We start from the raw sequence: 26,717 nt of genomic DNA on the forward strand, positions 1-26,717 counted from the left end.
CGTCCACATTTTTCTGACGTACATTTTGCGGCAAAAAGGCATGGTCCTGCCGCATAACGTCCATATTTTAAAGTTTATATAATTTTCGTTAATTTTGACCAGTTATTATCAGGTGTTATTGTGTGTTAATTTTAGCTTGCCTAGTATGCGCCTGTCTGTCCGTCCAAATTTAGCTTGTTACCACTCTAGCATCCACATACCTTAAGCAATATGGCCAGAGTTATTTGCCCTTGAATTACAATATCTGTTATATTTCACATTGTTACCACTCCAACGCTTTCATTTCTTCTTCAATCTTGACGATTTTTAACAGAATATCTATGACCATAAAATCTCAACAAAGTTAGATTATAGGTTAAATCTAACAAAAAAAAAACAAAAACAAAAACCAAAAAAAACTCTCTATATTTCGCCTTGTTAGTGCTTTCGTTTCTTCTCCATTCTTGATTTTTTTAAACAGATTATGTATAACAATAAGGTCTCCGATCAAGTTCATTTATGAGCTAAGAGGATTCCCATCCCCACCCCCGTCCCCCGCGACAAAAGCTCTCTTGCTCAATTATGACTAGGCATAATTATATAGGATCACAAAAATATTGCACTTTAATGTTTATTTCGTCATATCTTTACCTGAAACAATATGAAAGTGACAGAACCAATAAAAGTCACGTTTATAATGAATATATTTTAATACAGAAATATGGACGATATGCGATGCAAAGACACACTCCCGCCGCAAAACGTACCAAGTACGATATGCACCGCAAAACGTCCACATGTGTACGATATGCGACGCAAAACGTCCACACGCGTACGTTTTGCGGTACGGACGTTTTGCGGTGTTACAGCGCGCCAGCGCTTCTTGGAAAATTTGATCGTTTAATACCCCTCGGTATTAATGCTTATATTTTAATACATTTTAATAATAATTGGTAGGTTTTGTCCAGATATGATTGCTTTAAGCAAACGTCGTTGCAGGAATGTCGACGTCGCATTCGATTGGTCGAATGACGTCGCGTCAGCCATATTAATGATTTCGTGCATTGTTTGGGTCAATCTAAAACTTCTGACAAGAAGATATTGCATGAGAAAATCCGAAAAATAAACAAGAAATTGGGCCGAAAAAATAACTAACGAAATTCATATTTCATGCATTTGCAGTTGTTTTACGATAGAATTTCTTCGATATAATTCAATATCCTTTGGTCAGTAGTTTTAGATTGACCCAAACAATTCACAAGATCATTAATAGCAATTTTCAAATTTTTAAAACTTTTTTTTTTGAAAGTGTATTTTCACCAAAATCCGATTTAAGAGATTTTGAGCTCTTTTAAATGAATATATCTCTCCAAAAATAAGGATGTTTGACTGACCGATGATGATCATTGGGGTGTTGATAATTGATGTGATGATGATGATGATGATGATGATGATGATGATGATGATGATAACAAACGTATTTTGATGATTATGACAGCGATGTTTATCGGTCGATGATGATTATTATAATGATGATGATTATGATGACAAATGTGTTTTGATGATGCTGACGGCGATTTTTATCGGTAGATTATGATGATGATGATGTGCTGACCGTCGTTATCATCATTACAAAACTTTTGTCATCATCATCACCATCGACCGAAAAACATCGCAGTTATCATCATCACATTTTTGTGATCTTCATTACGATGATGATAATGGTGATGATGATGATGGTGTTGATGATGATGATGACCTTGATGATTGTGGTGATAATGATGGTGATGATGATGACAATGATGATAAAAGTTTGTGATGATGATGATGACGGTAATTTTGATCGTCGTCATCATCATCAAAACTTTTGTCATCATCATGACGATGATGATGATAATGGCGTTAATGGTGACGATGATGATGATGGTGTTAATGGTGACGATGATGATGTAATTGATGATGATGACAATGGTGATGATGATTGGGGTTTGATGACTGTGATGATGATAACTGCGTTGTTTATCGGCCGATGATAATGATTATAATGATGATGATGAAAAAAGTTTTTTATTATGTTGACGCCAATGATTACCGGCCGCCGATGATGATGATTATGATGATGATGATGATGCTGCTGATGATGATGATGATGATGATGATGACGATGATGATTATTTTCATGATGGTATTGATGACGTTGATGCAAATTGTAGTTATGATGATGATGATGATGATGATGACGATGATGATGATGACGATGATGATGATGACGATGACGATGATGATGTGTGATGATGATGATGATGATGAGATGACGATGATGATTATTTTCATGATGGTATTGATGACGTTGATGCAAATTGTAGTTATGATGATGATGATGATGATGGTGATGATGATGGTGATGATGATGATGATGATGATGATGATAATGATGATGATGGTGATGATGATGAGATAACGATGATGATGATGATGATGATGACGATGATGAGTGTGTACCATATTCGGAACGAATGTGGTACATTTTTCATCCGAATATGGTACAAGTTTGTACCATATTTGGTCAGGCATTTTACCCCAAAACTGCAGATACGTATATGGTACAATTAGACAGTTGTACCATATTCGGCCGAATATGGTACAAATTTGTACCATATTCGTTTTTGTACCAAATACGGTCCGACACCGCTTCATGGAATGTCTCTCCGGATTTTTTTTTCATTACGGGTAAGTCCTAAGAATAAGGCTCTACTTTCTATTTATTCTATTTAGTAATTATGATAGAATGTAGAAGTTTATAAGGAAAATACTACATGAAGATGTCTTTAATATTGCGTTCCAGCCCCTCGTAAATCACAAAAAGTCACGTGGTTATGCACCGTGATTTTTAGTATTGAAAGGTGAAAAATGCGCGAAGCATTGTAAGCATTTTTTTCTCCTTTTTGCAAGGAGGGCATTATTTTAACGACTGGATAGCCTCAGTGGCCGGTGAACAATTTCTTTGCACTCATTTAGTTGACCACGCGGTAATGAACGTGCATTTCATGTACAGACATATAGGGCATGCGTAAAATAGCATCCTAATTACTTTCTAACTTCTGTTCGAACCTAGGTTTATTGAATACATGTCAATTTGTCAGTTTTTATTTCTACTGATTTTCGAAGAGAAAAAACCTGGTGAATAAGTACATTTAAAAATGAATTTGGAAAGTTTATGTATTAGTATTAAAATAACGAACAAAATGAAAACAATTTGAAATGTGTAATAAATTCTTATACAATGTATCTAATATTTAATATTTTTCACTTTAGTGTACTCTAAAAACATACAGAATAAATGTAGTTCACAAGTAGCTTAACTGTTGTTTTCAATTTATACGAAAACACTAGTTAAAAGATATATTGGTTTATCAAAGGTACATCAATTTCTCAAGGGTTTATCGTTGTTTTGAAGACATATAGATGTATTTCTTGTATATCGGTGTGTCAACGATATATCGTGTATAGGTGATACATGTGAATCAATGTTATGAGGGTATATCGATTAAACAAAAGATGTATCGCTGAATCGAGGGCATACCGGTTTATGAACGGTAGTTTGATGACGGTTTATCAGTATAAAGCATCAATGATATATCGGCGAATCGATGAAATATCGGTATATCGATGAATAACATTTACAATTAACTCAATAAAATGTGAAGTTGAAATCTTGAAGTTCACAACATAACATGAAGTTGAAATCGTGAATTTATGAAGTTTAAAGGAACTCCATCCTAAAAAGATAACATTTGAATTTCTTACATAAATGGGCTGGGGCACTTTAAGCAGAAATATATGCAAAGATAGTTTAGAAATATACTTTGAAATAAATACAAAATCGTATTTTTATGCATTTTTAGCCCAGTTTGAGTGAATCCGTAGAATTCGTAAAGTTTACGAAGCTGAAATAGTTATATTTAAAACGTGTGTTGAATAATTGAACTTGAAACCGCATTTTCATGAAGTTGAAACCGTTAATTCTTGAGTTGAAACCGTGAATTCATGAAGTTGAAATAATGAATTCATGAAGTTGAAATTGTGAATTCGTGAGGTGAATTTTTAAGTTGAAATCGTGAAATCATTAATTCCGTATTTTGAAAACGATTCACGAAGATAAAATTGTGAATTCACGAAGATGAAATCGGGAATTCATGAAGATGAAATCGGGAATTCATGAAGTTCAAATGTCTCCATCGGTCTTTCGTAATATGTTCATTGAAAGAAAAAGTGCTTTACTATGATTACAATTATGCATGCATAGCAATGGCCAAATAGCGTCATTCTATGTCAGTCTTGCAATTGCAATTATTCGGGCGTTTGTTTTACAAGCAAAACTTCAAAGAAAGAATTTTAATGTATATTAATCAGGTCAAAAATGGTAACTTATCATTCTTTGGAAAAAACAACATAAGTAATGTTGTTTCTTTCTGGTATTTCGGATCATCGATATCAGAATAATTATTCAGACAGGCGTAATCTGCAATGTTTGCAATTTCCTTTTATATAATTGCATGTGAGGGGACTGCATTATTTGAATTGATAAACTCAAAACCAGTGTTTAAAACAGTGTGGTGTCTTTAAAGCAGCACGCCTCCAGATTCATGCTAATTTTCATGAAAATTTGAAAATGTATTTAACAGTATAATATTGTAAAGTTACCAAAAGAATGCAATTTACACATTATCAATGGCACTTACAACCTATGTAAATTACTATAAAGAGGTCAAAATATGCAAAAATAGCCCTTACTGCGTTAGTAACGCAGTAGAAATATAGTTATAAATACTGAAAAATTCGGTCATTAATCGCACATAACATGTAAATTTTTACTAGAATTTTGAATCTTTATACCTTTCCTAAAATCTTAGTACATTTTTCTCAGGTTTGATTTTATCGAAATATTTTTGCTCATCTGGAGGCGTGCAGCTTTAAAAACTCGTCATTTCACTGAAATAAGTTTTGCTAATTTTCATGAAAATTTTGTAAATGTATTTAAAAGTGTAATGTTGTGAAGTAAACAAAGAAAGTAATTAACACATTGCAAAAGGCACATACAGTCCATGTAAATTACCAGAAAGAGGTCATATTATTTAAAAATAGCTCTTACTGCGTTAGGAACACAGTAGAAATATTATGATAAACACTACAAAGTCAGTCATGAATCGCATACAACATGTAAATTATTATTTAAAATTGACTCTTTTTACTTTTCTTAAAAACGTCAGTACATTTTTCTAAAGTTTGATTGTCTTGAAATATGTTGACTCATCTGGAGGCATGCAGCTTTAAGCTTTTTTAAGGTTCAATATTTTAATATTACTGTATAAAATGCTGCTAAAATGTGGACAGAGAGCGATGTTGCATTAAAAAAAAACAGCTTGCGAATTGTATAAGTGAAGATGGCCGCAATATTCAATTAGCCTACATATTGCCCGTATATGAAATCATTTTTTATAATTATTCATTCATCAAAATTTTTATTGGTTAAGTTAACTCTGTTTAACATGAACATGCATTTTTTATTTAGATGTATGATTGAACTTTACTTGCTTCTTTATTGCTCTTGTTATATGATCAATTAATACATATAATATCTATTTTTAAACTTTTCGTGAAAAAGTATGCAACATATTTGTTCCATATTTTTTTTAAACAGAAACAATGGGCCAATTCAGGTATCTTACATGTCAACGTCAACGTCATTTTTGCATATGATTGGATATATAACATATGTCTTTGATTGGTATTTGTCTATAGACTATGAAAAATGGGACATTTTCATTTTCTTAAAGTCTAAGGTTATGAAGTGTTGCGTGGGAGATGTAAATTTCTACTCATTTAACATCGCATTAAAAGTAACATGCCTCGTCCTGGGAATGATTTACGATTTTATTTAAGACTGTAGTGCATATTTTTAATGAGATTTTTGAGTTATTTTAGTAATTTGTTCTTATGTTGTGGTTGTTTTTATAACGCAGCGTGGCATTTTATAAAGGAAACGCAAGTTTGTGAAAATGAAAAAAGAATAAAAATATGAAAATAAAATATATTAAAATGGTAACAAGGACCTCTTTGTATTAGGGGCGTGGACAAAATGATAAGTGTGTAAGGATATACTTAAACTAGAAGTACATACACAGTTTTTCTTATTAAAGAAAACAGAGTTACTAAGCTGAAGTATTCGTTTAACCATTGTTAACCTATAGCTCTTCAGCGCTTCTTATGTAAAATTCTTCCAAGTATAATTTCCAATAACCGTAAATTATACCACACCCAGACTATGGTATAATTTTCAGTTTTGAAGATCGAAGGAGTAAGTGTTTCTGGACGGAGCTATAGGTTAAAACAGATACACCATTGATGCGTTGACGATTTCTGGGTTTTTTATGCAACCTCACTCGACTTCGTCTCGTGAGGTTAAGGCATAAGAAAGGTCACGTGATTATGGTATAATTTACGCAAACCCAGAAATCGTCAACGCAGCAATGGTATATCTATTACCTACGTTATTTCCACGCAGAAATATCATCATTGTTCTTCTAAAGTTTTGAAATAGATTTGCCCTGCTTTGAATTTATGACAGTCCATTCAAAATTTAAGGGATTTCAATATAGAAAATAGAAAAAATGAGTTTCCAACGCTATAGTGCCAATTGGAACATCTCGGTTAATATGAATGATAACTTGTCCGGTGTTTGACGGAAAGGGCCGAGAAGATGTTATTGGGTATGAAGCCTGGTTTAGACTACGCGAATGTGCGGGCTGGTCTTGCTCATTACTCGTGGTAAAGTCGGATCACTTCCGGCTCCTACAGGAATAAGATAAGTAATAAAACAATGCTCAGACTACCTATCCACTTTGCTCAGTTGGTTTCAAACACTAATTCAATTCAATATTCTTCATAATTATGTTCTTTTGTAAAAGTCATGTCCGGCAACTACCGGGAAAGGGATAGCAAATAGCCTGAAATTAACCGGAAGTGAATGAAAGTTAAACACGATCATTAGGAATACCTCGTTGATTACCAATTATCGTTCATATCCGGAGTTGGATGGGAAATGCGGGAAAATGTTATCCTGAATTGAGAGAAAAATATATCTTTTCACGAATATGGACCTCTAAATAGCAAGACATCTCTTTACGAAATCTCTGTCACAAAAGTATGTATAAAATGTGCAATGTGCGTCCGAAATGATATTGCTAATTGTCATATAAATATTCTTTAATTACCGCGAACTAATAACGAGACATTCGGTAAAGAATTTGTCAAATGCATGTATAACTTTATACTCTACATAAATGTCTGTATTAACAAAACATGCCCTAGTTTATATATTTACTTATACCTACACCTAGAGTCTACATTCTGAGTTGAAAACAATAATACTAGTATGATACCACATAGGACAGCGCTAAAAATCTTTAGATTTAATTGCTTAGATATATACATACTCCTGACAGTTAAAAAAACAATATGTAAAGTTATAAACAAAACACGTTTTGTTATAAATGTAGAAATGTGCTCGTTTGACCGATAGCTCGTAAATTTATAAGAAAATATGCTCCATTAAATTTTTGTGCTGTGTCATCCGCTAATTTGGTTTGATAAATATGTCTTGTCTCACTTTACAATAACACAATAACTCTGTTTTCCCCTTTTCAGGGTTTGGTCTTACCGCTGTAGAAGTTTGTAATCAAGCCCTAACACGCGGTAAAACGCGGTTAACCGCAATCCGCTATTTCTGTAGATTTTTCTTTAATCTGTTAAAAATTGACATAAAGTTAAAACGTTAGTGACAATTGTCTTTGTTTTCCTCAAATTATAACAATGTAAGGTTTTATTTTTATTGTATTTTCATGGTGAATATTTAAGCGCGTGTCTGTGTCAATCATTTTGAGAATATTAAAAAAAAAATGTTATTGATAGGCGTTGCCTTTACCAGGGAGCGTTGACGCCTCGTGGGTTGCTCTTGTAAGTAACTGTTACATTGAAATTAATGACAAAACAAACAAAAAATATTGACGAAAAGGCTGCAAATTGTACACAGAGGGTTCACGATTTTCACGTGCATTACGGTACCCTATGTTGTTCAGTATTTTGGCAATCTATTTTGTTATACCGTTATTATTTTCAATGAGTATAGAAAACTTTGCACGTGCAATCGATCCATTTCTGACTCGAGCAACGCATGGCATTGATATGGTTGTGAAATGTAATGTTACTATAGATGTAAGTGTATACAATTTATGACTGCTGCATGTCGGTAAGTACAAAGACTTAACTAAATTAATATACATTGTATCTTAAAAAAGACATTTATTTTGCAGTACGCGAAGTTCCAAAAGAGAGTGTGCGCTTTTAAAGATACAATGAGCCGTGCCTTGACAAAATCGCGCAGACTGATCAGGATCCATGCTGTTCGCTTACCAACCCTATTACAAGAAGAGAAACTGATAGCGAACAGCATGGATCCTGATAAGACTGCGCGGATGTGCAGGCTGGTCTGGATCCATTCTGGTCGCAAACGCACTATGTTGGTTTTGTCGTGACGCGGCTCACAATCAATTATTACATATTTAGCAAACATTTTCGTTTCAACATTCAGAAACTACATTAGTTTTGTTTTTAAAGTGCACTCTTTCTTTTTGGCTTTCTTTTGAGTGTATGGATCATTAAATTCACCAGCACGTCCAATCTTTTGTGTGTTATAGATTTGTTTGAATATGATTTGAAGATTATGAAGAAAAGAATCTAGAAAAGGGACAAAGGGCCGTGTTTTGCTTAACTAGGGACATACCCAAGTTGGACCAAGATAAATATATCGTTCATAAGTTCATTGAATTATTTTAAACACATTTATAAAATATGTCTTCTATTTTCCATTCAGTAAATTTGTGGTTGTTGTTGTTGTTGTTGCTGCTGCTGCTGCTGCTGTTGACCGCCGCAAATAAGATCCTTACACCTTTATGCAACATGCCGGCGTTTTCTTAATACTTACTTATACCTCGAACACTACAATAAGATTTTACGAAGCAAAATTTGTTTGTTTTTTTTTTCATGCGTGGAAGCTGTCTGAAAGCCAGTGGTTCTATTTAGGTGCCCGCTCGTGCCTGAAAATCAATTAATGCACGAATGGGTACCTGAGGTTTTCCTCCACCAGTAAAACTGTGAAAATGCCATTATTATGACCTTTACAAAGTTGATGTGACTTAAAACCGAACAGTACAAGAACTAAACAAAACGATGCGGCATGTCTACGCTAAAACATATATTCTAGAAAACATTATGTAAGCAAGTTATGCTTTTCGGTATTGCTGAACAAATCTAGTTACTGTCCTACTTTTAAACCTTAAAGCATGTTATATTTTCGACGAAATACATGGTAAGACAACAATGCAAAGGGAAGCAATGCTGTTTTCATCCTAAATCTAATCGGCTGCAAAATTACCTCCCTTAATTTCATTCGATAGTAGAAAAAAAGCATGCATAGGACTTTAAAAGCATCACTATTGTGATAGGAGTGTCATTATTATGGAATTCTAAAGATTTTTTTTAAAGATTGACAAATATAATTTGTTCAATATAATTTATTATACTCAAAATGTATACATTTTGGAAATAATCAGACCCCAACCTAGTGATTAAGTATTTTATATGGAAGTCAAAATACTACTTTGTTTACATTTTGCTACTTTTTTGACAAATAATGTCACATTCAGTGCTTCTTTTTTCAAGTGATAAGCATTAAGTATGCCCAGATGCGGTAGATTACTAATATTCGAGCTCAGGAACTTGATATGTCAAAGTGGACACGAGATATTTGTGTATCTTTTGGTGATTTAAATGCTCCCCAAAGTGCACTGTCAAAAAATCATAACTTTACAATGCTCAATTTTTTAAAGCACATGTATTTCACATGTATTGTACTTAAAAGGTACATTTTAGGCCTTAGAAACAAATACATTTTTCATTGTCTAAAAAAGCAAAATTGAGTTTTATAACATTTAAATATTGTTAACATTGTGTTCACAAAGCAACTTATTAAACTTTAATGAAAAAGATAACATTAATGATTTTATATAGAATCATCTTATATGTTCAACTGACATAATTATCTCCATAGCATACTGTAAAATCAGTTATTTCCACGAGGTCAAAATTTCGTCAAATCAATATTTTTGACTAATATGCAAGGCTAAATATTCGCAAATTTCTACTTTCAATTCCGAACATTAATCTTCGCGAAAATCTTCCATTCGCGAAATTTGAGAAATATGATCATTCGCAAAAGTTCCTGATTTTACAATAGCAACCTCTGTATACGAAGCGTAGCTTTCTGTCTGAATTTATTTCACATATACAGTTTATCTCCGCTTATAACGATATTCAGGGGAATATCGTTATATCCTGATATCGTTATATCCGAGAGGCATAAAATTGAAACGGGACCGCGACAACATCATCGTTTTAAGCGGTATATCGTTATAAGCGGTATATCGTTATAAGCGATATATCGTTATAAGAGATATCGCTATAAGTAGAGTTTACTGTTTATACTAATGGCCAAACTGGCTAGTATTTTGAAAGTTAAACTTCTTTATCTATTTACGGGCATTTTACGACATTGTTTCTTAGATGATCAGCACGCGCATTTTATTTCCTCAACGAAAAAGCGTCCGAACAATTGCACGGATCAGTCAGCAACAAAATCGGACAAATGAATGTGTAATGTTGAGCCCAGTGAAAAGGTATTATTTTATGAAAATGTCATCTACTTACAGAAGCAATCGCTGTGCGTGCAAGAGCTTGTGCTATGCGAGCATTGTGTGATTAATATTTCTGTTAATTTGAACTTTCAAGCAATAGCTCTGGCCAAACTGCAGCAAAATTAGATAAACTGGTATGTGATAATGTGATCTGCAAATTACATACTAGCAGAAGAAATCGCTGCGCGATCTAGTGCTTATGTCATGCGAGCATTATGTGACCTTGTTTCTTGGGCTAGCGCCATATGACTAATATTGCCGTAAAACGGAGACCTCCGGCTAGCTTATTCTTTTCCTGGGCCCGCTCGTGCCCAATATAATGCCTGCGCGAAAGAACACTTATTGTCTTTCTTCACCATTAAAGCTTAAAAGTCACAGTGACGATGTGACTTATATATCTTTCATGACTTAAGACCCACGGGGAAAAACAACCACACATTATCTAATTTCAAAATGATAAATAAATGTTCGAATCTTCTTTGAAATAACAAAAAAAATATCTCTATTTTTAAAAAAACAAAAAAAACGTTGCTAATCAATCTTGAAGAGCACGATGTCAAAATTGCCGCTGGCCGAAAAACGTCAAACGTTTGTCATACGTACACAATGACGGTTTTTACGATCTCTTAATTACAGCTTTAATTTCGTGATTGTTATGTTATTGACGGTTTAATGTCTTCATAATAACGAGTGCTTTATTTACATATATAATTCAAAAAATGTGCTTACTCGCAGGAATACTGTTTTCCTTATTAATATGCGGTAAAGTATACAAAATTAATCTATTTCTTACTTTTTTTCTGAGTATTGCTTGTTGGTAATTTTCTGGTAACGTTTTGATACAAACGCGCATTTGATATGATTGTGTAAAAGAAGCAAATATCTATTTATTTACGGGTCAAGACTTGATCTCGTTTGCTGAATGACATGTATACAATTCTTTATATGAACATGAATTGTATTTATTAGTTTTTTTTGTACTAAAAACAAAATTGTTCATATTTTATGCTCCTTTTTAGTATAATTCTTCAGACGCAGTCATTTTTTTTCTGATACTATACTTTATTATTCTATCTTGATATATAAAGTCAGTTTTAATTTATAATCTTTAAATTTCATGTATTTTGGTATTGGAAGTTAATTCTCAGTGTTGTGGATGAAAATTGCGTATAATGGTTTTATGTTTTAATTTATAAATTTATGTAATTAAAGGTTATAATATGCAATACATTTTGTATTTCAATGAAATATTAATCAAATTTTAATCTGTTTTTTATCCATTTGTTATTTTAATTTTACTTCATTACAGACGTTGCAGTCATGTGATCATTTTTGCAAAACGATTTACTTCGTTCCCAATTTGTTTTAAAGTAGATGCGTATGAACAAAAATAATTATTGTGCATAACATGAAAGAAATATGATAAGTTTCAATACAATTAATGGCTATTATTCACAAAAATTACACATTTATAGTGACTTTACACGAAATTTTCCCTTACTAATAAGATTCATAGCATTGTTTAAAAAAAAAACTTAAAGACAGACTTATATGACGTTATATTGTGAGCGAAACAAAAAACACGCCCATCTGTACTTTTTGTACTTTGATTAAATTTAAATGTAATAGAAACTTGATTTGCATATAAATTTGGATACCCGTCTTTCCTATGATATAATCTTTCGTTTGATAAACATATGATAATTGTTTTCGAAGGATTCTTTATTGACTAATTCAAGAGTTCCTGTTTTAAATCTAAAGCTTTCTCTATTTCATTGTATATTCAAAGATTTTTTTTTTCACGAGAACGACGTCTTCTATACAAAGGATGTCTTTTTATATTTAAGAAAGTTTTTTTATAAGTTTAATTGTTAAAACACAAATGTTTCAAACAGAATGCTTTGCTAAATTTTAGAAAGTGTTTCACAAGGTCAGAGATTTGGGGATGGATTTTCACAACCTGGACGTGACGGGTTCAGAGGCGGTCCCAGTGGCACTGGTGCAACGGTTCAGGGAAGAGGAGATGGGTTCGGGTCCGGGGGCCAGTTTGGAGGTGGTAGCGGGTTTGGCGGCGGCGGCGGCGGTGGTGGTGGTGGCGCGGTTCCAGCTGTAGGAGAATGCCCACGTGACCGTAGAATTGATGGGTTTAGATGCTACGGTCGGGGCTCGGACGTGGCCGACTGTCCGTCAGGTTCCACTTGTATGAGAGACGGAACTCCGTCAGGATCATTCTGCTGCTGGGAAAGTTCTACCCCCGTTCAGTGTAAGTGAAATAGATATACATAGTTTTCCTGAGCCAACAGTGTTACAATTAATGTATTATGAACGTAGCACTTTCCCCACAAAAATGATTCAATTTTTAAGACAATCGTGTGCCCCTTTTATGTTACAAATGTTATTGACATGAATATACTTGCGAATAATGGTTGATTGGTTCATTAAACAGTTCTCTGTGTATGAAGCGGTGCGAAAAAATGAAAGTACGAAAATATTAACTACGACACGGTCAAGCATGTCGGGTTTTCGTACGTTTGTCATTTCGCCACGCCATAGTATTACTGTCCAAGGAATAGATCACAATACTTGCGATCATACATGAACGATATGAGGTAAAAGATAATTCTGGAAATGAGAGTTACGAGTACCATATTTTGACAATTGCATGGTTTTATTACCTTTTATAAGAAAAATATGCATAAATCTGCAGTAAAAATGAAAGATATACTAGCACTGTGCTTAAATTTTATATAAATAACAGCTACAAGTCTTTTTGTATATATAAAATAAACAAGTTTTGACTTCACACATTGTAGATATTTGATGTTTTAATCCATATGAGGCTATACGGTCATGTTCATTAAAATATCCTGGAAGGAAGTAACTTTACTTGACTCAAAATAGGGAATAAGCTTCTCATTCATAGCTTGTGCATTATTTTTTGTTATTCAAATTGGACATATTCAGGAAGAATTTCATAGTTTTCAATAAATGTCTGTGTACATAAAAAATGAATAAAAGAAAACAAGTAGACAAGAAATTTATAATCTTTTAGTTGATCGTTCAAGACGTTATTTAAAGCTGTACGCCGACAGATTTTTGTTCATGTAAAAATGAAAAATTAAAAAAAAATATTGTTCTAATAACTGAACATATTGTCAAGCTGAAAAATTTAGTGATGTAATCTCTTGCTTGGTGTACATACCCACTTCTGAAGAAATTACCTCTTGTTAAAATGTGCAGATTTTGCCGTTTTCCGTTAGTAACGGGATATTATTTTTGTGATCAAAGATTTCAAATTCTACCATTTTTTTCATAATGTATTTAAAATTTTATCTGAATAATGATTATTCATGTATTTCTTTATATATCTACTTATATGTCTTTGTTTTGATGATATCTTTAACACATGTGAAGGCGTGCCACTTTAATGTAAAATTTAAACATTGGTAATTAATCATTGGACCACATTTTTCAATTATCTATTTTGAACAAAAACATGTACATGTACTAGTTAATAATCAATCACGATCGAAGCGAATCACGTGCGGGACATGGGGTAATTGAAAAGTTATGTAATTCGAAAACAACATCGTTTTCTATCATGAAAATAATTCATTTAAAACTTATTTTAAAATATATATCGTAGTTCATTTTAAACAGCCTCATTTGGTCATAATGAGTTTGCACTTGTTTTATATAGGAAAAGATATGCTATATTTCAAAGATACTGACGCAAAATTATAATTAATTTGAAGTAATTTAAACCGGAAATGAAAATATTTTGGAATGAAAGTCAAAGCTTTGATTTTCCTTTATCTTTTAATTTTACAACGCTGAAATTCTTTTATGGATTTACCCGCTTTAAATTTTGGACCGTTTGGTGTTTTAAAAATAAAACAGATGTGATCAATCAGCCGACAGTTACCCGTTAAAAATCATTATCAGTCTATGAAAATGAGCAAGCTTCCAGGAAGTACGCAAATACTTAAAGGCATATCTGGGAGTAGCCATGCCGCTTTCTATTTCTCAGTGTTTTGCGTTAAACCCCAGTCACACTAGAGCTTACGATTATTTGCGACCACCGGCGACTTGTAAAACTGACGATCATCAGCGATTGTCTGCGACCAAAACCATTTTTGCTCAAATAAATTTACTTTTGCTAGTATCGTAAGACAAGTCATCATTGACAATCGCACGACAGGTCATAAGTAAACGTACGATGGTCTCAAGATTGCCTGGGATTACTTACGACTACCCGTGACATAACATGCGATCATCTACAACTTGTCGTACGACCATCACACGATTACTAAAGACTACTTAAGATTATCAGTGACTAGTGGCAATTTGTAAAGACTGTCGTAAGATTGTCGCACTTCCGAACGACCATCGTGCGACAGCCTTAAGACCTTATAAGATCACTAGCGACCTGTTTGATCGCAAGGAGGTTTTTGTGACCTAAATAAGATAACCTGAGACTGTCAAAGATCACCGATGACCGTCGTAAGACGTTTAAAAGATTGTCCGCGACCAGAGGTCACTGGTGATCGTGAACTGGTCTTCACTAATCGTAAGCTCTAGTGTGACTGGAGTTTAAATTGCATTCAGAACACACCGACCATTACCAGTTAGTCCATATCCGAAGTTTGACGGGAATGGTCGAAAACTTACGACTTCTGACGACTTGTCTGAACACACACACAAATTCCGATTTAATTTTTATAAATTGCATGTAGGTACATCTTCCGATTTAGGACAGTGTCGCTGTTTGTCCCCAAATATAAGGACATAGTGTAAATTGATTTCAGGAAGCATTATCACGTGACTTTCAGTTTAAGGTCGTACATGTACCTTAAACTACTGAAATCCATAATAATATGAGGTTATTATTCATTGTCTAGTACAATATTGAATTATATTGGACGAGTACACAGCTGTCAAAACGATATTGGACGAGGTGCTAGCCAGGTCTGATATAGGTTTTGTAGCTGTGTGCGAGTCCAATAGAAACAGTATTGTTCTTAACCATGTTTAATGAATTCTTTATTTCACAAAACATAATTTTACATTTTGCCTCAACTGCAATATGGATTTGATAACGATTTTTGAACTCTCAAAAATAAAAATGAGGCTAGATGGAGTATATTATACATCTGATGAAGATATTTTTACTCTAAATATGAAAACGAGGCTAGACAGGATGCAATATTAATTTAAAGTTTTAAACCCTTTGGACTCTCAATGAAAACGGGGCTAAATTGATAAGATTGGATACTGGAACATCACGTTTTGCAAATGCGTGGTTATATTTTATAAGTTGTGATATAATATATTAATATAATGGCAGACTTTTGTTTGTTTATTTTTTGTGTCAATTTTGTAAAGTTATGTCAACATTTGATAGATCTTACACAAAAACACATGTACGCTTGTAAATTAAAGATTTTTTATGTCATAATAGTCAAATAGTTAAAAATATTTTACTTGAGTTACTTAAAACCGCAAAATTTATCAAAGGACGCACACTTTTATGATGACAGGTATTGTTACGCCATGTTTTGGATATGTTAGTTGGTATTTAAACACATGTGTTCTATGTAGCAAGTTGTAAAGGTGTCAAATTAACCAACAAGAACACAAGTTTTATGTCTTCCTGTTCCTGGTAAACTGTGTCTGCATTGACACGGCAGTGTTTGGCAATCGCATCTTCTCGGCCCTTTCCGTCAATATTCGGATCAATCGTAACAACTCGGCAATCTCCGTCAAGTTCGGAGATTGACCTCGTATGTAAGTGTAGGAATACACCAAATTGTTATACGGCCCGGCGAAGCACCGATTTTAATTATTGATGTAAACAAAGATGGCGGAGTTCTCTCAGCTGTTTGTTATATGCGTTGAAAGAAATGAAAAAAAGATTTAAATTTAAATCATGAACAAGTAAAAGCGCAAGAGAACATGAGTCCGGTATTAAAAGCAGGTCTTTAACATGAATTATACATCAATTATACAATAGATATAGATCTCTATGAGTATTCATTCGAGAACTCGGATGCTCCTCTGTGCAACAGAAAAAAATATAAACATGCACCATCACTAGTTCACAGGCACTAGACACAATTTATTTATCCATATCCATATAAGAAAAAACAACATCAAACTATAAGAAAATGATCGCACAAACAGTGAAGTATAAGTAACACACTTATAAAGGTGCTTATTAACTGATTAATTAACCAGTGTTTAACAAATTCTTTCACACTTCTAATTGTTCTTATAAATATAAAAACATATTTTAATTAATCCATGTTTTTTATGGTATTTAATTTTTTGACAACAACAAAAATGAATAAATATAGACTTATAGCTGATTATTCTCTCAGAACTCATATAAATTATTATTTTAATAATTATTTTTTAAGGGAAAATTCACTATTTTTTTGACAAAAAAATATCTTCTTTATAGCGAGCTCGACGAGCTGGCCCGAAGGGCCTGCTCGCAAAGCGAGCTTTACGGTAACGCGAGTACCTGCTAAGTGATGGTTTTGAAAACTTTCGTCCAAAGTACCGAATTGGACACATCGCAACCTTTCGAATTTAAAGATAACGGTAAAAACTGAGGAATTCTGACTGAAAACGGATGTGTAGACTGGTCACCCGCGCACGTCTATGGGAACCATAATTGGACAAGGAACCAGAATAACGTAAGCTGTGTATAAAAAAATGAAAATCGAAGGCGCCATTTTGTTTGAAATCTGATAAATAAAAACAATTTTTTGTCGAATTTTGTTGTGAAAACTATCTAGAATGAAAGAAAATGGTCTAACTAAGAAAATGAATCCGAACACCAATATCTTATATTCAGTCGTTAACGCTGTACAGACGTTTAAAATATTGTTTACATGACGTCACAATGTAGCGCCAAACAGCACGTGCAAAACAAACAAATCAAGTACGCTATTTTAATGTCGCAAACGTGTTAAGTTTTACATTTATTTCACTTACAATAATCTTTATTTCGCTTGAAAAATTAAAGAGTGAAATAAAATAAACAAAGTTTTATCAACGTTTTCAAAACTCGTAATTCATTTCACGACAGGGACGGGGCCATATTTAACACAGTACGTGTGGCAAACTCGCATTTGAGATTATTTCATACTATTTCACGTAAAAAGTTCATCGAGCTCGCTTTGAGGCTTTGCCTTTTTCATATTAGCGAGCTCGACGAGCTGGCCCGAAGGGCCTGCTCGCAAAGCGAGCTTTACGGTAACGCGAGTACCTGCCAAGTGATGGTTTTGAAATCTTTCGTCCAAAGTACCGAATTGGACACATCGCAACCTTTCGAATTTAAAGATAACGATAAAAACTGAGGAATTCTGACTGAAAACGGATGTGTAGACTGGTCACCCGCGCACGTCTATGGGAACCATAATTGGACAGGGAACCAGAATAACGGAAGCTGTGTATAAAAAATGAAAATCGAAGGCGCCATTTTGTTTGAAATCTGATAAATAAAAACATTTTTTTGTCGAATTTTGTTGTGAAAACTATTTAGAATGAAAGAAAATGGTCTAACTAAGAAAATGAATCCGAACACCAATATCTTTTATACAGTCGTTAACGCTGTACAGACGTTTAAAGTATTGTTTACGTGACGTCACAATGTAGCGCCAAACAGCACGTGCAAAACAATCAAATCAAGTACGCTATTTTACAGCAGTAAGTGATGAGTTTCCAAATAAGTTTTTCTTTATTTAAGGGTTGAAAAGATCTTAATAGCTAAAAATAATATGCAATTGTTCCATTATCGGAATACCCAGCTTATTATCATTGAGTTACAGTAAATGTTGTGGCACCCTATTATAACTGACACTGAAAATTTCATTGATAGAAATTTTTATATATTTTTTAATTGTTTTTTATTTGATTTCCTTTTAAATATAAATGTTTAGTCTATAGATGGACAAGCCAAAGCCCAAAGGCCCTTGACTTCCCCATATAAAATAAAATTCTGTGATCATCAATTCCCTATTACTCACTCCACATTCTTAATATATTTTTTAAGATCTTTAACACTATGAACATGTACTAAAACAATATTATATCTTAAATAAATAAATTAATTAATCAATAAATATTCCAAATATGGTAGTTCACATAGCAAAATTTTACTAGCAATTATTTCTGAAGTTTATTAAAACATTGGTCTAAAGGTAATCTGAAAATTTAACATTTATCTATGTTTATCCTTTAACAGATTTGATTTTATAGCCAATATCCTTGCTCCTACTGAGATTTGAACTCAGAACTCCTCTTAGTTTGCATGATTTATCAATAAACCAGAGGTGTTTTACCAATTAAACTATAGGAGACATAGTATCAGCCACAATCTTTATAGAAAACTAATAATGTTTCTACAAATTTACAGACAAAATAATTTAATTATTAGAATAATAAAATAGATATAATTAAAGTATTTTTGGCTGGTATTTGTTTACTACCTTTAATACTTATGTGCAGTGATTATTTTCCTATATTTTACAGCCAAAAAAAACAGACATTTCCCCCTCAAAATGATATTTTTCAACTGAAATGCCCTGTGCACATTCTTCACCAGAACAATGGCTTAACAGCAGATAGCTTATATGATTGATAAAATTAAATGACTGAAAGACATAAAGTTGTTGTTATAGATAACTTATGCTTTGTACCATTTATGTTAAATTGAATTAATAATTTAATTAAATGTGTAGTTAAATTCCATTCATAGTTGTTGGAATTTGATTTCAGATTTGCAACATATCTATTTTTCTCTTCAGAAAGCCGCAGGTTGTTTTGAAAATAAAACGAAAACAAAAAAACTCTGATGTGATATCAACAAATTGACATTGAGATGATTCATAATCATTAAATGAGTACTTAACTGTGATAAAAAAGGGAAGATTATGTTAACAGTCAATATGACCATTTTTTGTTGCTTTTCATTATCCTAACATGATGAATACAGTGAAATTGTGAAAAAGATATCCAAATTGTGAATTTTGTATCGGATATGAGCAATAACTATTAGACATAAGACTTGACTGACATAAACTATAACAAGCCTGTAACGTCTGATATATTATACTAGGTCCCTGGCCTGTTCAATTTGTGAAAAAAAGGTGATAATGCTAACTACCTATAAAATAGTTAAGTAAAAAGAAGTTTTTAAGCAGTATGTGTAAACTAAATTAGTCTAATATTAACCGCCTTTCCTTGTTGATCTTGTTTATCGTGTTTTATAACCACATCATTAGTTTATAAAATTTGATAAGATCAACAGACACTGTCTATGATAAAAAAAGTGCCAGTGTGCATGATTTTGGGAAATAAAATTTAAAAACAACTAAATTATCTAAGTGTCGGGTTTATCTATGTGTGTGTCGGGGTTATCTCCTAAACCAGTACTGGTCGGGGACCACCAATACCGGACAACCATCAAACCCGGACGGCCCAGAAAATGCTTAATTTAGTATTTTCTTTGTTCAGTGGTTGTCAGTCACTTATTAATCAACAATAAATGCATGTTTCTTCTAAAATCAAGTAAATAAATTTATTTCAACCTCCATAAATGGTAAAAATTTAATGTCTATTTACAGAATGTTGACGTTAAAATTTGAGGGTCAAGAAAGCAATGCCCGACCTCATATACCAGCTATAATCATTTGCAGAGTAAACAATAGAATATCCAAAACTTCAGCATTTGTTGCTGACATACGAATGACAGACTATTCTCTCCCTTACCAGTTCCTCCCCCTGACGGTTCTCTCCCTAACTGTTTCCTCCCCTGACGGTTCTCTCCCAAATTTGAAATATGCAGACAGTTCTCCCCCAATTTTATTTTAATAAGTTATCATTTTAGTTTTGACTTAATCTAATAATATTTCTTAATGAAGATTATTAAAAGAATGTGTTTGATATTAACTGCATTTTATGTTTTATGTTTATCAGCTGAAAAGTGTTTGTAAATTTAACACCTTTTTTCAGTATTTTAATCCTATCAACACCTTTATTGTGAGAGATATAGATCATTGGATAGTGATTGATATACACCTGTAATTATGTTAATATGTGACCTAGAATTATATTTCAAAATGCTAGTTATAAGATGTACCTATGTGTGTACAAGTTATGAAATAAACTCTGTTCTGTTCTATGTTAAGGTCTAGCTTGTGATGTTCATTTATTTGTTTAATAAATAGTGAATAAGGTGGAAACAAGTATGTTTTAGAAAATAAATAAACAACAACTGGTATGCAAACACATTCCACATATACTTTTTCACGAAATTGATTTAAAAACATGTAGTCATTAACTTGAAACAATATACATGTATAATACCAAATAACTAATATAATACTTATTGATCAACACCTTTTCACAGCTATTTTAATCTAATCAACACCTTGATTCTTGAGTATTTGCATTAATAAACACCTCAATTAACTTAACGCATACATGTGTGTATTGAACTCTTTTTTTCATTAATCAAAAGTTTAGCAATTAAAATTTATTAATCATTTTTTGCCTATAAATTTCATTTTTATTTATTAAAAAAAAAAATAAAAAAATAATATCTTAATTATGATTATCCTATCAAGTAAATTATTCATTAACTATTTTCAATGACTAAACACATTAAAAAGTATACATTACATCTAATTAAAAAATCAGGATAATTAACTAATATCATCATTGATCAATTATATATATTATTATATGTTAAAAAAAATTCTAATTCAAATTATATCAATTGATAATAAAGTTACAAATTTATTAAACATCTAAATACTTCAATAAAATATTTTTATTCTGATTTATATTAATTTTTGATAATAAACTTACCAATTTATTGTTGCTGATGATGCTAACAAAATTGAAACTTGAATTAAACATCTGAATACTTCATTAAAGTATTTTTCTCTCTAATTTATATCAATTTATAATAAACCTACCCATTTATTTAACATCTAAACACTTCAATAAAATCTGTTTTTCTTTCTAATTTATATCAATTGATAATAAACTTACGCATTTATTTATCATCTACATACTTTAATAATAATGTAATTTTAGAAATAAGAATGGGAATAATAATGTAATTATAAAAATAAGAATTAGGAGGAACTATCTTCTAATTTGCAAACATGCAGACAGTAAGATAAGTGTCAATACATTCGGACATAACCTCCAGAAATTATACCTTTTAGAGTTGTGAAAAGAATCCTGCTTTAATATGCCAATACTTGCGGCAAACCAATTTAATCCTCTGCTTATAGACTGGAAACTGCTCTGTCAAAATTTCATCAAAAAATATATATGCTTTCTGCCGAGAACGTTAAATACGTCTCGGTTCGGCATCGTGCATACGTAAATCAACCATTTTGAATATAGTCCGTCAATATGGCGCATCCCGTGTTATATCCGAGGCGAATTCTTGAAGTCGCCCGAGTTGTTCCGATTGTATTCGGATAAGACTATTATAAATACTAGCCGAGGAGTTCCGATTGCAGCGTTTAGGAAAAACCAAAAGCAATATACATGTATATGTTCATACGTATATAAAAGAAAACAACAAGAAAGACAAACCAATTAAATGAAAGACATCATTGCTAAATTATCTTTTTTACATTTATATGATACGAACAACTTTTCGTATAAATATTATACTTTTCGTTTATTTCTACACTGACTTATTAAATTTGTTATCCATCTTTCTATTTAATTGTTCTTCCTTAAAAATTATTTTGAAGCCGGTGAAGAGAACGTATTGTGTAAGTAAACATTTCCTTTACCCCGAACAAACAAAAATGTGTGCTCCCTCGAATGCAATATTGTTACAATACCAGAACGTTAACTATTATGTCGTGTAGACAACATGCGAAGTCAGCAATTATATCTTTTTTTGACGAGCTGGAATCTTGAATATCTATATTTTCCATTTTGGCAGTCCCTTTCGTCTGCTATTCTGCTGGTTTCTTGTTTGATTCATTATACTTGTTTCCGTTTCCGGTGATGTGTTATTTCCTGTTCCGCTATCCCGCTTGTACCCGGCCCTACATTACTTGTTCCCATCCTGTTCCTGTTCGTCCTGCTACATTGCTTTCTTTTTTATTCTAGTACTTTCAGAATATAATTGATAGAAAAAAATACGTTAGAAAAAATGTTTAATTGATGAACTTAAATTTAAATTAAGACTTTATGCTTTCGTTTAAATGTTCTGCTTTAAAAAGGGTCAGTGAGTTTAAAGTTTAATCAAGTTTTACGAACAGACCTGTAAAGCTTTTAAGTGAAATATTTTATAAGCATGTAAAGGTTCAGATATGATATATTCTAATAAGTATACATGTAGTGACTTATTCATTATTGTGCGAACTTTAAGTAGAAAGTATTGCAGTTCTGAATTTTTAGACTGATTTCTTCACAGAACTGTGATAGATCTACTGATAATTCGACTACATGTGTATTTTTAAATCAAATTCAAAAGCTGTCGACACTGTTTTTTGTTCGTTTGTATATTTTTTGTTGTTTTTTTTTTGCAAATATTTATATTTTTTGTTATTTTTATATTTTTTTTTATTTATTTATTTTTTTTATTATTATTTTTATTTGGGAGGGGGGATGCTTTATTTTTTTCTGCATTTAGACTTGGTAAATTACATAAAACTCCAAACTTAATCACCATTAAGTTCAATAAAATGAACAAATATTGCTGAATATAATACCTTACCTTGTATAATAAAGAATTCATTTAAAAGCCCGTTTTTAATAAGAAATAAATTTAAATTGAAATCCCTAAGGTTTTTGAGTAGCTACTTGTGCTTACATGTACATGACTTATTATCTAAAACTTTATTTTTATAGCACCATGTGAAGACCCGTTGATGGAGGGAGGCACATTCGCACAGTGTGTGCCAGGGGATTCAGCTCAAGCTTGCCCTGGGTCATGCCATTCATGCCGGGCTCTGGGTGGAGGAATCGGAATGGGCCTGTGCTGCCCGGAAATAACCAGACGTGGCTGTGGTAAGAGTCAGCCTTTTGTTTCGTGGGAGGGGAAGAGGGGTTTGGGGGGTCTCAAATTTCAAATACTTAAAAAATAAGGTACATGTGTATATGGTGTATGGTATAAAAACATTTTTATTATATTTTGAGTTTCATGTGTGTATTACTAAGACAGTGGTTTATTCTAAGCACATCATCAATGTCCGACTTGTTTGTATATCTTACGTACAGTATGTATATTTCTTGTAAGAGTATATACAGCTTACCACTTTAAGCGAAGTTCTATATTCTATACTGTGTACTGAACTGAATTCTATTTTTAGAAAACAGCAGTCCGATGAGAAACGAATTTGAGGCTGCACGCAGACGTATCACCGGAAGTTCCGGATCAACTGGTTCCGATACTTCACTTAGTGCTGGTTCCCAGTTTCCAGACAGTGGCCAAGGTGCTCCTTCGCTGGGAACTGACTTTGGAATGACCGGAAGTAGTATCAGTGACGGTGATGGTAGAAGAGTTTTATGTCCCAATGGTTTTCCTCCGGTACAAAGTTGTTCAGCAGCCACGCCCTGTGGAATGGGTCAGGACTGTCTTGAGATCAGTCCCGGTAGAGGGGGCTGTTGTACTTCCGGCAGAAGTGGAAGTGAACGCGGGTTTTCAGGTTCTACAGGGGCATCTGCGGGTCGAGGGGATATGATGTCTGGTATGAGTAGAGGTGGTGGCGTTTGTCCGGACGGGGGACCTGGTATAGGCAGATGTTCCGCAACAACATCCTGTGGTGCAGGACAAGCGTGTGTACCTGTAAGTAGTAGCGAGGGTATATGCTGTCCACGTGGCTCAGAAGGAAGAGGACTGGGAATGCCGGGTATAACCAGGGGACAAGGATCTGGGGCTATTGCAAGAACAGGCATTCCAGCGTTAACAGGAATGAGAGGCGACTCGGCAGGTGTTGCGCCTGGATTGCCTGGAAGACCAGGTATGTCGGCAATGCCGGGCATGCCAGGTGGAATGGGTGGGTTTGGTCCAGGGGGGATGGGAATGCCGGGAATGCCAGGTATGCCAGGTATGCCGCCAGCAGGCGGAAGGTTTGGCTCTGGAGCAATGGGAGGACCTGGTGGTATGCCAATGATGGGTGACAGATCGGGCAGAAGAATTCCGCTTGAGTTACTGGCAAGAAGACGGGAAATGCTGAGAAGAGCTTTAGCTAGACGAAGAATGTTAGCTTCTAGAGCGCCATTTTCTAGAGGTGCTGCGTTTTAGAAGGTAGTCCATCCGTCAAGTTTTTAGAGGGTAGTCATTCCGTAAAGTTCGTGAAAAAACTTATTTTAGAGGGTAGTCATTCCGTAAAGTTTGTGAAAAAAAACTTATTTTAGAGGGTAGTCATTCCGTAAAGTTTGTAAAAAAACTTAAACTTAGCATTAGAAATGTCACGACAAATTAGATGCATGCATAGAACGCATGTGATTTGCTTTCTTTCCTTTCAGCGTGTCTACTACGCATGCGCATGAGATACTAAAACCTAAACACAAATTACTCGGAAAAAAGTCGTAATTAAAATTTCCTGTTGACTATGCATACGACTTTTCAAAATATAATCAAAGATTTCTTAGGTTATATAAACAAGATAATCTACGATGAATATGTGTCTGGAATGACAGCAAAGTCTAAACACTGTTTAAGCTTGTTGATGACTTATAAACATTATAATTAATTGCCTTTTAAGGGCCATAATCTTGTCAAATATAATTGTATAGAGTAGTTAAATCTATAGTTGTGACTTCTTTGGAAAAAAATATCTATATTTGTGACGTCTTTGGAAAAATATATTTCTTGTAAAAGTTCAATTGCGAATCTAAAATATTTTTTCATTCTTTAAAATAATCTGAATGCTGTTTTTTAGTTTAGAATAATAAAGTACAAATTATAAATCATGAACGTTCATGCAACAATTTTGAATCAATTGTGTAGTTGTAACTAATCTCAAAAATATTCTTTAATTAAAAAAATATGTAACTGTCACTTTTTTCCTTACTTATATCCATGTGATCTGGTGTGATTTTTTATCAAGACATGTTTCTGTTATTTACCGTACATAATACATAAATAATATTATATAAGCAAAGAAAATAATTAAATATTATTCATCCGATATTTAAGTACGTTAAATGATTATTTCGCGCATGCGCACCCCGTTTAATAGGAAATTTAGGAATTTTAGTCATTCTTTGAATGTGTGATACTTCGGCAAAATTTAAACAAGTAAATAAATAGGCTATATAAATGTGTTCTCTTAATAACGATGTTTACTCTTTTTTTTTATCAAGCATGGTTTTACTTGTTTATCATGTCTAGAATGTATACGAAAAAAAAAGCACTTGTATTTGTTTACAGGAAATTGTCCGGTTTCGTGTATCCGAACTGGCTTCCACGAATGTTATGAATCAAGTGATTGCACGCAACCAATGAGATGTTGTCAACCTGCGAATGGCTGCCAACGTCGCTGTGTTTAAATTGCTTGGAGAAAACCCCAAAAGTCGATTATTTATTCCTATATATATATGTATGTGTTGCACATAATGTTAAAAAAATCGAATGCCATTAATGTCTGTACAGCAGATAATTGTTTTATTTTGAACTTAAATGCCTGTAATTATTAAAGATTTATGGTATAGCTTGTTGTTGAATTATTATTTGTTAACATTATCTGCATTTTATCAAATTATTAGATTAAATCCTTTTTGTGTCCAACTTAACAAAAGCCAACTATCGCAATTTAAGTAATGGTTCAATATCTCAGCCAAGTTAATTTTGAATCACTTTTTTATTTTTAACTCCTATGTTTCGAAGAATAAGTCGAGACATTATAATCGCTGCGTTGTCGCCTGCATTGT

The 26,717-nt window shown here is 33.0% G+C and overlaps 1 protein-coding gene across 3 annotated transcripts; it reads left to right on the forward strand.

Moving 5' to 3' along the window:
- Window positions 1-11,369: 11,369 nt before the first annotated feature.
- LOC132759221 (collagen alpha-2(IV) chain-like) lies at window positions 11,370-26,497 on the forward strand. 3 transcript variants are annotated; one of them, XM_060750951.1, is made up of 6 exons: window positions 11,370-11,552; window positions 12,706-13,053; window positions 22,580-22,600; window positions 23,691-23,849; window positions 24,152-25,089; window positions 26,218-26,497. In XM_060750951.1, exons 1-5 carry the CDS (start codon window positions 11,510-11,512, stop codon window positions 25,084-25,086), a joined length of 1,506 nt encoding a protein of 501 aa, XP_060606934.1. In that variant the 5' UTR covers window positions 11,370-11,509; the 3' UTR covers window positions 25,087-25,089; window positions 26,218-26,497. The 3 variants fall into 3 exon arrangements, with proteins under 3 accessions (XP_060606934.1, XP_060606936.1, XP_060606935.1); XM_060750953.1 differs by having other exon boundaries at window positions 24,152-24,802; XM_060750952.1 differs by lacking the exon at window positions 22,580-22,600.
- Window positions 26,498-26,717: the final 220 nt, after the last annotated feature.

This window comes from Ruditapes philippinarum, unplaced genomic scaffold (genome assembly GCF_026571515.1).
Source record: "Ruditapes philippinarum isolate M1 unplaced genomic scaffold, ASM2657151v2 ctg20_1_1_1_1, whole genome shotgun sequence".
In the NCBI taxonomy this organism is placed as follows: Eukaryota; Metazoa; Mollusca; class Bivalvia; order Venerida; family Veneridae; genus Ruditapes; species Ruditapes philippinarum.